Source organism: Chiloscyllium punctatum, chromosome 2 (assembly GCF_047496795.1).
Source record: "Chiloscyllium punctatum isolate Juve2018m chromosome 2, sChiPun1.3, whole genome shotgun sequence".
NCBI classification, from domain to species: domain Eukaryota; kingdom Metazoa; phylum Chordata; class Chondrichthyes; order Orectolobiformes; family Hemiscylliidae; genus Chiloscyllium; species Chiloscyllium punctatum.
Window position 1 is genome coordinate 17,148,205 of NC_092740.1, and position 16,309 is coordinate 17,164,513.

Genomic DNA, 16,309 nt, shown 5'->3' on the forward strand with positions numbered 1-16,309 from the left:
GTGGAAATCATGTTTGATGAATCAACAGCTGTTGTTCAACTGTGTAACAAGCATGGTGACGAAAGGGGACCAGTAGGAGGTGTCGAGTTGGATTTTCAAAAAGCAATTGATGAGGCATCAGAAGAAAACAAGCTTTTGTTAGTGAGTGTGATCTATTGACCTGTATAATTAGAAACACCACCTAACATGAAATAGAGAGTCAGGACAACTGGGCAGTTTATCAGATAGCAAACTAGAACAAATGGAGAGCTCCAGGAAAAATTAGGGTGGGCGGGTAAAGCGACGATGGGGAACACAGCTCTTTGCTTTCAAGAAAACAAAGCTTTCATTTGAAAACCCACCACCAAAATTGAATAACTGAACAGGAACAATTAAACACTGCTCATCAGGGGCAGGTTGCTGAATCATCCTGTTCAAAGATGTGACTTCACACTTTAGAACAGATGGGACTTGTACCCAGGCCGCCTGGATCAGAGGTAAGGACACTACCACTACACTACACACCCTTCAAATTGCAATTTCTTCACTCTCCTGCCCCCTCAGATGAAATGAGTTTCTACATGGCTACCATTGGGTTTAGCTTTGTAATTCTAGTCTTTTAAAAAAAGTTGAATTCAAATTTCACCACCTGCAACATCGGGACTGAACCCACAATGTTAATGTTAACCTGGGATGGATTACTGCTCATGCAATGATGTTCCCATTACATTCCCACTTGCCCTCAGATCCCAATCTGACATAATGCTGTCACATAGCCAATTTCTTTCTCCCATCACCAAGTCACCCATGGTGCTTGCTCCATCTATTAACCATTGTCAGTAAATGTCCCCAATTTCCCAGTTGATAATTCCAATTTCCCCTTAAGGATTTAGCAGAACACTAAAGATGAAGGAGAGGTAGGGAGATAGGGGGTGGGATGAATTGGATCCCAACTAATTTTTTCTTAATTCATCGCAGGTTATAAACGTGGCTGGTTAGAGCAGCATTTATTGCCCTCTTCAAATGCCCAGTGGGCAGTTAAGAGTTGGCACGGTGACACAGTGGCTAGGACGGCACGGTGGCACAGTGGTTAGAGACCTGGGTTCAATTCCTGCCTCAGGCAATTGACTGTGTGGAGTTTGCACATTCTCCCCGTGTCTATGTGGGTTTGCTCCGGTTTCCTCCCACAGTCCAAAAATGTACAGGTTAAGTGAATTGGTCATGCTAAATTGCCCGTAGTGTTAGGGACAGGGGAAAATGTAGGGGAATGGCTCTGGTTGGGTTGCAGGTCAGTGTGGACTTGTTGGGCCGAAGGGCCTGTTTCCACACTGTAAGTAATCTAATCTTAAAAAAAAGAATCAACCACATTGGCAGCTGTGGGTGTGCAGTCACATGTCAGTCAGACCGGGTTAGGACAGCAGGGTCCTTCCCGAAAGGACATTAGTAAACCAGGTGGGGCTTTCCAATAATTGACAACTGTTTCATGGTCATCATTAGACAGGTTTTTATTGGATCCAAATTCCACCATCCCACCTCATCCCATGATGAGATTTGAACCCATGTCTCGAAATGTTATCTGGGTCTCTGGTTTAATAATCTAGCAATTGTATCATTAGGCGATCAACTCCCACCAGAGCCAACTCATTTAATGCCTTTTTGGTTCAGATCTCAATTTTTAAAAAAGTCACATTTCACCATTTCCACGGTTGGTATCAAACCCATCTCCTATCAAATATTATCTGGGTGGTCTGGAACATTAGTTTAGTGATGTTACCACTGCCTCAATTCTGGAAGCCTGACTCATTGTCTCTCTCTTTTTTATTTTTTTCTCTTCAATGTCCAGAAGTGCTCTTACACAAGTTGAACTTCCTTTTATCCCATTTCCAAACTGCATTTTCTTTTTAATTAACCACCACTTGTGTTTCCCAAATGATTAATTCACATGCAAAGCCAGTTCAAGACAAGGCAAGCCATCAAGCATAAGAGAGAGGTAGGGAGAAGGGCAAGGAGATACATCAAAATGGAGTTGGAAGTTGGGAGGCATCCCACTTTTCAATTCAATGTACAATGAGCATAACCTGCTCTCAATCAAATTTAGAGCTGTTCAGCTTGACCATATAGAATCGTAGAGTCATAGAGATGTACATCATGGAAACAGACCCTTCGGTCCACCCCGTCCATGCCAACCAGATATCCCAACCCAATCTAGTCCCACCTGCCAGCACCCAGCCCATATCCCTCCAAACCCTTCCTATTCATATACCCATCCAAATGCCTCTTAAATGTTGCAATTGTACCAGCCTCCACCACTCCCTCTGGCAGCTCATTCCATACACGTACCACCCTCTGTGTGAAAAAGTTGCCCCTTAGGTCTCTTTTATATCTTTCTCCTCTTACCCTAAACCTATGCCCTCTAGTCCTGGACTCCCCAACCCCAGGGAAAAAACTTTGCCTATTTATCCTATCCATGCCCCTCATAATTTAGTAAACGTCTATAAGGTCACCCCTCAGCCTCCGACTCTATGACTTGCATTTCTAAAATTGACATGGCACGTAGTTTCCAAATGAGGGCTGTGGCAAAGTGTTGTTTGAAGAGTACCTTGTTTAGAATCACTACAGTGCATAAAAGGGGCCATTTAGCCCATTGAGTTCACACTGACCCTTCAAAGACCACCCCAGCCCATCCTCTTAACCCTGCATTTCCAAATCCAACATCTTCAGTCCTCACTTTCTCCTCCCTGCATTTCTGATAGCCAATCCACCTAACCTGCACAGCTTTGGTCTGTGGGTGGAAGCCAGAGCATCCCCACGCAGACAGGGGGGAGAATGTGCAAACTCCAGACAGACACCTGAGGTGGGAATTGAAGCCAGGACCCTGGTGCTATGAGGTGGCTGTGCTAACCACGGTGCCACTCTGATATGGAAGCCCTTAACCCAACAGCCAAGCTTCCCTTAATTTCTGGTCCTTCTGTCAAAGAATTAACTTACGAGAGGGGCAGAGGAATGCATGCACGGACTGTTAACGACATTCTTACACCCACCACTCACCTTCGACTGTTCAAATGTCAGCTTCTCTTTTTCTAAGCAGGGTGGGAGATATCTTCTTCCAAATAGGTTTGCCAATATGAGAACTAAGATTTCCATCACGTTTTCTGAAAACTGTTTTGAATCTGTTCATAGGATTAAATAGTAATCTTTTAAGTTGAAAGCTGCTATTAACACAGGCTGTATGTCACATCATCAGTGAGACATCTCAACCATGATCAACTAAGAATGTGAAGAAGGATAATATCAAATGGAAAGAAAATATACACAAATTTTTTTTTAAGATTACTTACAGTGTGGAAACAGGCCCTTCGACCCAACAAGTCCTCATCGACCCTCCGAAGAGCGACCCACCCAGATCTATTCACATTTACCCCTACACCTGACACTACGGGCAATTTAGCATGGCCAATTCACCTAACCTGCACATTTTTGTGACTGTGGGAGGAAACCCACGCAGACACGGGGAGAATGCGCAAACTCCACACAGACAGTTGCCTGAGGTGGGAATTGAACCCAGGTCTCTGGCGCTGTGAGATAGCAGTGCTAACTGCTGTGCCACCGTGCCGCCCATGTGGTGAAACTTAACAGCAGCTCAGAAGTCCAGAAGGACCCTCACCAACCGTTATAAATGCACCATAGAAAGGATTTTATCCAAGTGCACCACAGATTGATACGACAACTGCTCTGCCCAGGATCATAAGAAACCACAGAAGGTTGTGTGCACAGCCCAGACCATCACAGAAGCCAACCTCCCACCCCCATGGACTCCATTTACACTTCTTGTTACCATGGAAGGTAGCCAACATGCATCAAAGGCCCCTCCCACCTTGGCTGCACTCTCTTCCAACCTCTTCCATCATGCAGAAGCTACAAAAGCTTTAACACATGTACCAACAGGTTCAAGAACAGCTTCTTCCCCGCTGTTAGTAGATTTCTGACTGGGCCCCTCAAATTTCAAATTTAATGTTGGTCTTGCTTCTGTGCATCTCCCGTGCAGCCATAACCTTATCTGCCTCGTTCTGTCTAAGCACCCTGTGATTTGTATGTCCTTGTGTGTTATGATCTGCGTGTACTGCTCGCAAAACAAAACTTTCCACTATACTCAGGTACATGCGACAACAGTAAATCAAGTAAATAAAATAAAAGTTTGGTTAAGTTTTAGAAACCAGCGAAGGATGATGAAAACATAATAAAGTGGGAGAGCTGTAGGAGATAAAGTCAGCAAGAAATGTGAAAATGGAGAGTAAAAGCTTCTTCAAGTAAATAGAAAGGAATAGATTAACAAAAGTGAGCATTGGTTCCTTAGAAAGTGAGTCTGCTGAATGAATAATGGGAAGCAAGGAAACGGCAAAGGTTTTGAAGAGGCATTTTGTATCCATTTTCATAGGAGAGAGGACAAAAACAATTCCAAGAATGAAGAAGTCCTTAGATCTTAAAAACATCTACCTATCCACAATACAAATTCAAATGCAGCAATAACTTCTCAAAGCTATGGAGAGTCATTCAAGCATCTTCATTTCAGTTCAATTTCACATCCTCGCCAATGCGCACTGATATTTTGGTTGTGTGTGTGTGTGTGGGTGTGAGAGAGAGAGAGTATCTGTCTGTGTGTGTGAGGGTGAGTGTGTGTTTGTGAGGGGGTGTATGGCTCTATGTGTGTTCGTGTGTGTGTGTGAGTGCGACTTGTGAGTGTGTTTGTGTGAGAGTGTGCCTGTATGCGTGTGAGGGTGAGTGTGTGTGTGAGTGTGTGTAAGAGAGTGAGTGTGCGTGTGTGAGAATGTGTGTGTAAGAGAATGTGTGGGAGTGTGTGTAAGAGAGTGAGTGTCTGTGTGTGTGTGTGAGAGAGAGTGTGTGTGTGTAAGAGTGTGTGTGAGTGTGTGTGTGAAAGAACTGGGCCAGCCCTTCCTAGCTAAGACAGAGATCAATCTGATGGAATGCTTGGTCCATGAATGTGATTTGCCTGGTGGGGGGTTAGGATAGAAATTCTCAGGAATTTTGCTTTTCCCCTTTAATGGCTCTCCTCCCGTTCTCCCCTTTTCTTGTGGGAAGTTACATGGAAGTCGAGAAATCTTCATTCAGAACACGCAGACCCTGATGATGCTGAAACAGCTTTGAGGGACCGTTTGAGCTCACCGGCGATCCCGATCTTCCAACATTCAGGAATATTTCTTCCCTGCTGTGCAGAATCTTGTTTGGCTCGGTCTCTAGCACTCATGCCTTTTTGCTGAACAGGTGATGTGTTCAGGTCTTGTCCAGCCAGGTTAGGGTTACTGCTGTGAGAGAGCTGCATTGCTGAAGGCACTGCCTTTGAGGCAAGGCGACAATCTCAACCACATTTCAGGTTATCTATTCAATAGCCTGACCTGAAGCGGGGGAGGGCTGGGGAACAGATTCTCAGCTCAGTTACCCTTTTCCCATGGGGCATTGGGGTGTGAGATGGAGACCTTAAAACACAGCAGGAGGCCATTTGGCCCGTCGTGACTGATAGAAACACCATCTTACACGTGCATGCAGTATTTCCAATAATGTGCTCCTCAGCCCATCCCCAGGAATTCCCCAGCGACTGTTTTTAACTCACTTTTTTTCAGAGGCCTACAGATTTTGTGCAGCAGATGCTCCACCAGGAAGTGGATGAAGACAAAGTTGGCTGGTTCATGGTAGTGTGTGTGCATCACCAGGCCCGCAAATCCCTGAGGCTGACCCTCTCCATCCAGATAGCCCTGCAGTGACAAATCATTGAATTCAGATAGCGTCCCGTTAGCTCAGATCACAGTATTACTATTCACTTCGAATGTACATTTTCTCTGATCAAAAAGAGAAAGACTTGCATTCTGAAGTGATATCCTAAAACATGTTCCAGCCAAAATTATGGAATCCCTACAGTGTGGAAGCAGGCCATTCAGTCCATCAAGTCTACACTGACCCTTAAAAGAGCATCCCACCCATGCCTAAGTCAGCTAGTTTACATACACCTGGACAAATCAGCAAAGCCAATCCACCTAGCCCACAAATCTTTGGACTGCGGGAGGAAATCAGAATAATAGAATCCCTACAGTGTGGAAACAGGCCCTCCGGCCCAACACATCCACACCAACTTTTCAAAGAGTAACCCACCCAGACCCATTCCCCTACATTTACCCCTGACTAACACGTCTATCTGTGAACACTGGCCAATTCACCTAAGCTGCACATCGTTGGACTGTGAGTAGGAAACTCACACAGACATGGGGAGAATGTGCAAACTCCACACAGACAGTCACCTCAGGAACAGGAACAGGAACAGGACATAGTTGCCGTTGTGAATACTGAGTCACAATTAATTAGAATGCACTGCTTTGAGGTATGTAGGGAAGAGGTGTTAGAAATTCTGGAAAGGGTGAAAATAGATAAGTCCCCTGGGCCTGAAGGCATTTATCCTAGGATTCTCTGGGAAGCAAGGGAGGAGATTGCAGAGTCATTGGCCTTGATTTTTAGGTCCTCGTTGTCTACCGGAATAGTGCCAGAAGACTGGAGGATAGCAAATGTGGTTCCCTTGTTCAAGAAGGGGAGTAGGGATAACCCTAGTAACTATAGGCCAGTGAGTCTCACTTCTGTTGTGGGCAAAGTCTTAGAGAGAATTGTAAGGGATAGGATTTATGAACATCTGGATAGGAATAATGTGATCAAGGATAGTCAGCATGGTTTTGTGAAGGGCAGGTCGTGCATCACAAACCTTATTGAATTCTTTGAGAAGGTAACTAAGGAGGTGGACGAGGGTAAAGTGGTAGATGTGGTGTATATGGATTTTAGTAAGGCGTTTGATAAGGTTCCCCATGGTAGGCTACTGCAAAAAATACGGAGGTATGGCATTGAGGGTGAGTTGGAGGTTTGGATTAGGAATTGGCTGGCTGGAAGAAGACAGAGGGTAGTAGTTGATGGTAAAGGTTCATCTTGGAGTGCAGTTACTCGCGGTGTTCCGCAAGGATCTGTTTTGGGACCATTGCTGTTTGTCATTTTTATAAATGACCTGGAGGAGGGGCTAGAAGGTTAAGTGAGCAAGATTGCGGATGATACAAAAGTTGGTGGAGTTGTTGGCAGTGAGGAAGGATGTGTCAGGTTACAGCGGGATATAGAGAAGCTGCAGAGCTGGGCAGAAAGGTGGCAAATGGAGTTCAATGTGGGTAAGTGTGAGGTGATTCGCTTTGGTATGACTAACAAAAAGATGGGGTACTGGGCTAATGGTCGGATACTTGGTAGTGTGGATGAGCAGAGGGATCTTGGTGTCCATGTACACAGATCTCTGAAAGTTGCCACCCAGGTAAATAGTGCGGTGAAGAAGGCATATGGCGTACTGACTTTTATTGGTAGAGGAATTGAGTTCCGGAGTCCTGAGGTCATGTTGCAGTTGTATAAGACTCTGGTGCGGCCGCATCTGGGGTATTGTGTGCAGTTTTGGTCGCCATACTATAGGAAGGATGTGGTGGCACTGGAACGGGTGCAGTGGAGGTTTACCAGGATGTTGCCTGGCATGGTAGGAAGATCGTATGAGGAAAGGCTGAGGCACTTGGGGCTGTTTTCATTGGAGAAAAGAAGGTTATGGGGTGACTTGATAGAGGTGTACAAGATGATTAGGGGTTTAGATAGGGTTGACCATGAGAACCCTTTTCCGCGTATGGAGTCAGCTATTACGAGGGGGCATAGTTTTAAATTAAGGGGTGGTAGGTATAGGACAGATGTTAGGGGTAGATTCTTTACTCAGCGAATCGTGAGTTCATGGAATGCCCTGCCAGTAGCAGTGGTGGACTCTCCCTCTTTATGGGCATTTAAACGGGCATTGGATAGGCATATGGAGGATAGTGGGCTAGTGTGGTTAGGTGGGCTTGGATCGGCGCAACATCGAGGGCCAAAGGGCCTGTACTGCGTTGTATTATTCTATGTCTATGTTGAACCTGGGTCCCTAGCACTGTGAGGTAACAGCAGTAACCACTGAGCCACCATGCCATCCAGCAGTAGCCCATGCATATAGACAGTCACCCACAGCTGGTATCAAACCTGGGTCTCTAGCGCTGTGAGGTAACAGCACTAACCACTGAGCCAGTTTGTGCACAGCAAGCTCTCTCATACTGCTTACACAAACCAGGAGAAAGTGAGGACTGCAGATGCTGGAGATCAGAGCTGAAAAATGTGTTGCTGGAAAAGCGCAGCAGGTCAGGCAGCATCCAAGGAGCAGAAGAATCGACATTTTGGGCATAAGCCCTTCTTCAGGAAATCCTGATTTCCTGAAGAAGGGCTTATGCCCAAAATGTCGATTCCCCTGCTCCTTGGATGCTGCCTGACCTGCTGCGCTTTTCCAGCAACACATTTTTCAGCTGCTCACAGAAACTGGCTGAAAGAGCTGCCCAATATTGGCTGAGAAATAATAATTCCCTTTTGGGGTACCAGAGATAGTTTCTCCCTTTCTTTTGTTGTGTTTTCACTGTTGTGTTCAAATAAATTGTGTTTTACTTAACGCCGAGTGGTTTGACCAGTTGCATTGCATCAGGAGAAAGGCATTTCAACTCTACCTTTAAATAAGAAAATGCTAGGGTCTTAGCTATCTTCTTAACATCTTCTGAGAGGATCTGATCTGGTCCATTACACCTGCCATTGGATTTGTAATGGTGTTGTACAAGTATACACACAATGGTGCAATGATTGGGGTTTGGAGCTGGTGTTATGAGGCTCATCCATCAGTGTGTCAATTACAACCTCATTTTCAGACGTACCGGACAAATCCGGGTTAACCCTAACTTTTGAAAGTGGCTTTCCCTCTTCAGAGGGGATTGAGAGGTAGTGTTACATTCACCCGGGAATTCTAGGAGCTGATGCCCTTGCCGCAGCTTTAACTTCACGGGAATGTTACATGAAGGATATTATTACGCTGGAGAGGGTTCAGAAGAGATTTACCGAGATGTTGCCAGAAATGGAGGGTTTGAGATGTGAGGAGAAGCTGAGACTTTTTTCACTGGAGTGGAGGAGGCTGAGGGGTGACTTTGCAGAGGTTTATAAAATCAGGAGGGGTATAGTTAAGATGAATGGCAGGTAACTTTTCTCTAGCCTGGAGGGGTCCAAAACTAGGGGGCATGTTTTTAAGGTGAGAGGAGAAAGACTGAGAAAAAGGACATGAGGGGCAACATGTTTACACAGAGTGTGGTTTGTGTGTGAATAAACCTCCAGAGGGAGTGGTGGGTGTGGTTACAGTTACAATGTTTAAAAGACACATGGACAAGAAATGTTTGGAGAGAAATGGGCCAGGAGCAGGCAGCTGGGACGAGTTTAGTTTGGGCTTATGCTCGGCATGGACTGGTTGGACCGAAGGGTCTGTTTCCGTGCTGGATGACTCCATATGTGAGGAGATTGGGAATTTAGGTACATTTCCAGCAATGGAACACCAGGGATAGAAAGCATAATCCTAACTATTTGAGGCAGAGTGTTGCAAAACCCGGGGAATTCTGATGAGGTGATAGATTTTATGAGAAACTGATCAACTCACTTGTCTAAGCAGGAACTGCAGAGCGAACAGGAAGTATAATTTAACAATATTCTGCTTTTTGGGTTGGTTGAAGGTCATCATAGAGTGTTGCAGCACTGAGAGTACCTGTCAGAACAAAAGATTATTTTAAAAATGAACACTGTAAGATAAACTTCATATTATTGAGAAAGACATTCATTCAGTGTTTCACCAGTTTATCCCATTCATGACCTCAGCTGTCTTGTTCTCCTTCTCAACTCTTGTGGTTCCCACTGCTCTTCCCTGTCCTCCATTCACCTATCTCCCCTCCTTCCTCCCATCCTGCTACTCATCCATAACCATCCTTTCATTCTTAGAAGTGCACTCACATTCAGACAGCAACTCTCATTCTCGCCTTCACTCCAAACTATTAGGCATCAAGGAACGAACAAGAGAAAGAGTGAGAGAGAGAGCGTGACAGTAAGACTGAGAAAGAGAGAGAGAAAATTGAAACTCCCTCCCTGATGGTATTATGAGTCAACCCTGTCCTATTAAACAGAACAGGAATGGCAAAGTGATAAATGTTTTAAAAATGTTCACTTTAATAGCACCCAAGGCAGCGCTGCAGAATTACCACAGATAAATGACTATTGACAGTCAGAATGCAGGAGAGGTAAAGAGTGCTGAAAATTAGCTCAATTAGTCTAGATACAGCAATTATAGAAAGTAGAATTACTTCAGATTAATGCATAGTGATAGGACATAAGGGGTACATATTCAAAGTGTCATCACAATATGGAACAAATTGAAATAGCTTTATTGGTACTTGGGGGAAATTTTCTGCATTTGAATAGCAACGTTTCAGGTCAGCAGTGTATCCTCAGGGTGCTTTACACGTGCAACAAATCTTTCCCCATTCATTATTTGTTCTATGTTGCGATGGCAATTTGAGTCCGTACACCTTATGTCCCATCACTATGCATTGATCTGAAGGACCGTAAAGTACTTCCAAAGTCTGGTCACTGTTGTACAGCCCAAAGTAACCTCCAATATAGCTGGTTGTGTCAAAACCCTGGAATTCCCTCCCTAAGGGCGTTGTGGGTCTACCCACAGCACAGGGACTACAGCATGTTCAAGATGGCAGCTCACCACTGAAATAACTCCACATAGTATCCTGTCACCCAGTCACCCTTGACTTACACATTTAGAGTCCTTGACACAGATCCAGCTTCCTCCGAGCCAACTCTCAGAGCGAAGAGGCTCTCTAAATCTCCTGATCATTTCTGTCAGCTGGGGCTCCCTGATTGGACCAGGTTAACAGCCCCAATCAGGGAACTCACACTGTCTGAGGTCCACCTGGCTTACCATGTTACAATCACAACAAACACCATCTAGTTAGGAACAACTGGGGACAGGCAATAAATGCTGGCCCAGCCAATGACACCCACATCCTCTGAATAAATTGTATAAAAAGGAAGTGTGAGCCTCAATCACTTGCCTGATAGAATTAATTAGGAAGAAACAAAGAAACATACGAAGCAGAGAAAGGTCATTCAGCCCCTCATGACAGTGATGGTTAACCTGCAGCTTAGCTCCATCTGCCCAACGTGATTCACAGCCCTTAGAACCTGACCTGACAAAAATCCTTCAATTTCTGTTGAATTTACCCAGTAATTATGAAAGGGGTAGAGGTTTAATGTCACAACCAGTCCTGACTTGATCTTTATCTTCTGCACAAGTCCTAAACCCTAACCGTAAGACCATAAGACATAGGAGCAGAAATTAGGCCATTCAGCCCATTGACTCTGCTCCACCATTCAATCATGCTAAATGGTTTTTCAGCCTCATTCTCCTACATTCAACTCATAACCTCTGACCCAACGACATGGTGGCTCAGTAGTTAGTACTACTGCCTCACAACGCCAGGGATCTGGGTTCAATTCCAGCCTTGAGTGACTGTGTGGAGTTTGCACATTCACCCGGTGTCCGTGTGGGTTTCCTCTGAGTGCTTCAGTTCCACAATCCAAAGATGTGCAGGTTGGGTGAATTATCCATGCTAAATTGCTCATAGTGCTCAGAAATGTATAGATTAGGTGCATTAGTCAGGAATAAATGTAGGAGAATGAGTCTGGGTGGGATACTCATCAGGAGAGTCAGTGTGAACTTATTGGGCCAAACGACCTGTTTCCATACTGTAGGGATTTGATTCTATTCTAAACACCACTCTGTTTAAAACCTCATTCACTCAGTGGAAAACAATCTGTAATTATGCCATTTTTTATGGAGTGAATCCTGGCAAGTTGCTTCGCTAGAGTGGAGACAAATAGAATTTGGTACTAAGCCAAATGAAAGGAGTAGAGGAGTGAGACCGTGAGGTTTAAGGAAGGAATCCAAGGAGTTAGTGTCCAAGCAAAGATTGCAAAGACAGAATGATTCAAAATGGAGATATTGGAATTGGAAGAGAGCAGAGGTGATGCTGAGCTGAGACTGGGAGTTGGGGGCAAGGCCATGAAGGGATTTGAAAACAAGGAGAATCATAAAATTGAGGCTTACTGGACAGGGACCAGAGGCGTGACAGGTTTTTTGGATTTGGTGATGGCAATGTAGAAAGGGAACAGGAAAAGGACACGAACAAAAGGAGAGGAGCACTGAATAAAATACCTTGGCCTGAGCATCCATCTTGTCATCAGCTCTAGCTGCTAATAACATGAGACGGAGCACAAACGTTATGCTCAGGGGGAACTGGCCCTTCAGTTGAGGGACGTTAGCTTTTATCAGTCGCTTTACTTTAGGCAAAGGCACGTTCAGAAAAATGACCTTCCCGATATTATCCATACCACGACGCCCAGCTCTTCCTGACATCTGGAAAGTGAAGAAACATAATTATATTTCACACATAGGTTGTGAGGGAAGAATAGTCATCAAGGATTGATGTCTCCAAGCACATTTCTTCCCCTGTCGATGCCGGGTGTCTGTTGACCTGGGCTGGACAAACAAGAACAGGAGTCATTGAGCTAGGGTAAAGGAGCTGGCCATATGAGGAGAAATCCAATCCCTCTACACCTCCATCCGCCATGACCAGGGCCTCCAAGCCCTCCGTTTTTTCCTCTCCAGACGTCCCCAACAGTGCCCTTCCACCAACACTCTCATTCGTTTGGCCGAACTGGTCCTCACCCTTAACAATTTCTCCTTTGAATCCTCCCACTTCCTCCAGACCAAAGGGGAAGCCAAGGGCATACGTATGGGCTTCAGCTATGCCTGTCTCTTTGTTGGCTACGTAGAACAGTTGATCTTCCGTAATTACACAGGCACCACTCCCCACCTCTTCCTCCGCTACATTGATGACTGCATTGGCGCCACCTCATGCTCCCGCGAGGAGGTTGAGCAATTCATCAACTTCACCAACACATTCCACCCTGACCTTAAATTTACCTGGACCATCTCTGACACCTCCCTCCCCTTCCTGGACCTCTCCATCTCCATTAATGACGACCGACTTGACACTGACAATTTTTACAAATCCACCGACTCCCACAGCTACCTGGATTACACCTCTTCCCACCCTACCTCTTGCAAAAATGCCATCCCATATTCCCAATTCCTCCGCCTCCGCCAGATCTGCTCCCAGGATGACCGGTTCCACCACAGAACACACCAGATGGCTTCCTTCTTTAGAGACCGCAATTTCCCTTCCCACGTGGTTAAAGATGCCCTCCAACGCATCTCATCTACATCTCGCACCTCCGCCCTCAGACCCCACCCCTCCAACCGTAACAAGGACAGAACGCCCCGGGTGCTCACCTTCCACCCTACCAACCTTCGCATAAACCAAATCATCCGCCGACATTTCTGCCACCTCCAAACAGACCCCACTACCAGGGATATATTTCCCTCCCCACCCCTTTCCGCCTTCCGCAAAGACTGTTCCCTCCGCGACTACCTGGTCAGGTCCACGCCCCCAAACAACCCACCCTCCAATCCTGGCACTTTCCCCTGCCACTGCAGGAACTGTAAAACCTGTGCCCACACCTCCTCCCTCACCTCTATCCAAGGCCCTAAAGGAGCCTTCCACATCCATCAATGTTTTACTTGCACATCCACTAATATCATTTATTGTATCCGTTGCTCCCGATGCAGTCTCCTCTACATTGGGGAGACTGGGCGCCTCCTAGCAGAGCGCTTTAGGGAACATCTCCTGGACACCCGCACCAATCAACCAAACCGCCCTGTGGCCCAACATTTCAACTCCCCCTCCGACTCTGCCGAGGACATGGAGGTCCTGGGCCTCCTTCACCGCCGCTCCCTCACCACCAGACACCTGGAGGAAGAATGCCTCATCTTCCGCCTCAGAACACATCAACCCTAGGGCATCAATGTGGACTTCAACAGTTTCCTCATTTCCCCTTCCCCCACCTCACCCTAGTTCTAAACTTCCAGCTCAGTAACTGTCCCCATGACTTGTCCGGACTTGTCCTACCTGCCTATCTTCTTTTCCATCTATCCACTCCACCCTCTCCTCCTTGACCTATCACCTTCATCCCCTCCCCCACTCACCCATTGTACTCTATGCTACTTTCTCCCCACCCCCACCCTCCTCTAGCTTATCTCTCCACGCTTCAGGCTCACTGCCTTTATTCCTAATGAAGGGCTTTTGCCCGAAACGTCGATTTCGAAGCTACTTGGATGCTGCCTGAACTGCTGTGCTCTTCCAGCACCACTAATCCAGAATCTGGTTTCCAGCATCTGCAGTCATTGTCTTTACTGATATGAGGAGAAATGTCTTCACTCAGAAGACTGAGAGTCTTTGGAATTCTTGATCCGAGAGTGCTATTGATATTCAGTCACTGAGTAGCTCAGTCATTGATTCAGTTAGAAGAACAAGAACACAATAGAAGACCCCTAAGATTGGTCTAACCGTTCAACTAATGGGAAGAGGTATTTGGGGTAAAGAAGTAATCTCAGCGCCAAAAACCTAGTGAAACCTTTTGATGGGAAATGTCAGGGTGAGAGAGGGTCAATGCCACCTAGTGAGACCCAGAGAAAACCTGTATTGTTACCATGCACTCCAGGGGCCCCATATTTTTATGTTGGACCATACTAGAGATCTGTATTGGGCTCAGGACCATGCTTTAGCTGACAACCCTCACCCATGTAGAAAATATCACTCTTCGCTTGCATTTAGGGGAGGCCATGGCACGGTTGCAATGTCAGTATCCCAGTATCCCCGAGGTCTGGCCTAATTCTTGTTGGGGGGGGGAACATATGTTCAAATCCCACCATGGCCAGTGGTGAAATTGAATTAACAAATATTGAATATTTGTTTTAAAAAATAAAATAGTCACAGTGACACTATTATTGACTGTTGCCAAAAAAAAGTTTGATGCTAATGTATTCTATGAAGGAGATCTGCCATCCTTAGTTAGTCTGACCAATGCAATTCTCTTTTACCAGCCCGCTGGGCAATTAAGGATGGGCAGTAAATGCCCATAAATGTTGGGATAGCCAGTGACTCCCACAGTCTGTGGAGGAATAAAGAAATGATAATGATCTGACCACAACCTGTATCGCCTACCTGTCTGTAATTGAGGGAATCCAGATACATGGAATCTTGAAGAAAGACAGTGGTCTTGCAAGGCATATTAATCCCCAAAGCAAGTGTCGATGTAGAACTAACCACCTTAACAAAAAAAAGAAACAGCTTTAACCATTTTCATTGATATGAAGATCGAATAGGCATCTTCTCAGAGCTTTGCATGAATGAGTGGCTGTTTTCATCTATAAATTTAAGCTATTTCAGACAATTAAAAGAGTTCAGAGGCAATTATTGACCTTCTTGCAAAATGATTAGATAGAAGTTGCTGTAATTGCCAATAAATGTGCAAATAACTATTACTGTAACTAACTACACGTGGGCTCAGTGTCAACTGTATGGTGCAAGGTTATCAGTGAATTCAATTTTCACTGAAACTGATGGGCCATAAGTTTTATCACACAGTGGGTAAAGTAATATATTCTAATGCCTCCCCAGCCCTACACTTTGCACTCTCTCTTCATGAGAAATTTACATGTCATCTTATTCAGACTTCATTTTCACAAGAATAATAGGTGGGTACATAATGAAAAGCCTCCACACTATGCTCTTTTTTTTAAGCAACTCAAGATCTCTGATGCAAGTCTCGATTAAAAATTAATATCACAAGCTAACCATCCCTTTGCACTTGGCCCTATCCAACCTTTCCCTAATGTTTTGTAATTCTCAATGCCTGAGGCCATTTTGTACATTGTTTAAAGAATAACGGCAAGTTTTATTTCTCCGTCAGTCAGGCTAGGAGATAAAAACACAGAAATAAATAAGATTGACAGACAAGGAAAGACTGACTCTTACAACACACTGCCTCATGCTATGGTTCCTGGAGTATTGGTATGAAACAACAGCCATGATCCTCGAGCAGGCCCGAGAGGGTGAATGGCCTTCCTCTTTTTGCTATTTCCCCCATCTCCCAAGACTCACCTCCCCGCCCATCTCCCCGCAATCACGTAATCTCCTGGGGAGCTGCAAACATACTGGAACAGCAGCAGGAATGTCTGCTACGTGCTTCCTCTAAGCGAGAGAGACAATTTACTTCAGGGACTGACTCGGAGCTGGGCTGGGCCCAGCGAGTGTACTGTGCACAAGTAAATAAAGGGTGACTTGGTGATGCGATACCAGCCTCTGTGCAGTTCTCTCACATATGAGGACCACAAATTATCCACTAGGCCACTCAGGTGATTAAAACTCATCCAGGAGATCACATGGACTAGGGCACTCATTAC

At 45.4% G+C, this 16,309-nt stretch overlaps 1 protein-coding gene across 1 annotated transcript in view; it reads right to left on the reverse strand.

Moving 5' to 3' along the window:
• LOC140494784 (probable ATP-dependent RNA helicase DDX60) overlaps positions 1-16,309 on the reverse strand; it is a 130,072-nt gene that overhangs the window by 18,832 nt on the left and 94,931 nt on the right. Inside the window, exons 27-31 of the mRNA XM_072594382.1 lie at positions 15,069-15,173; positions 12,158-12,358; positions 9,539-9,643; positions 5,606-5,747; positions 3,028-3,149 (exon numbers count right to left, since the gene is read on the reverse strand). Coding sequence (XP_072450483.1) covers positions 3,028-3,149; positions 5,606-5,747; positions 9,539-9,643; positions 12,158-12,358; positions 15,069-15,173 — 675 coding nt within the window. The remainder of the gene's footprint in view (positions 1-3,027; positions 3,150-5,605; positions 5,748-9,538; positions 9,644-12,157; positions 12,359-15,068; positions 15,174-16,309) is intronic.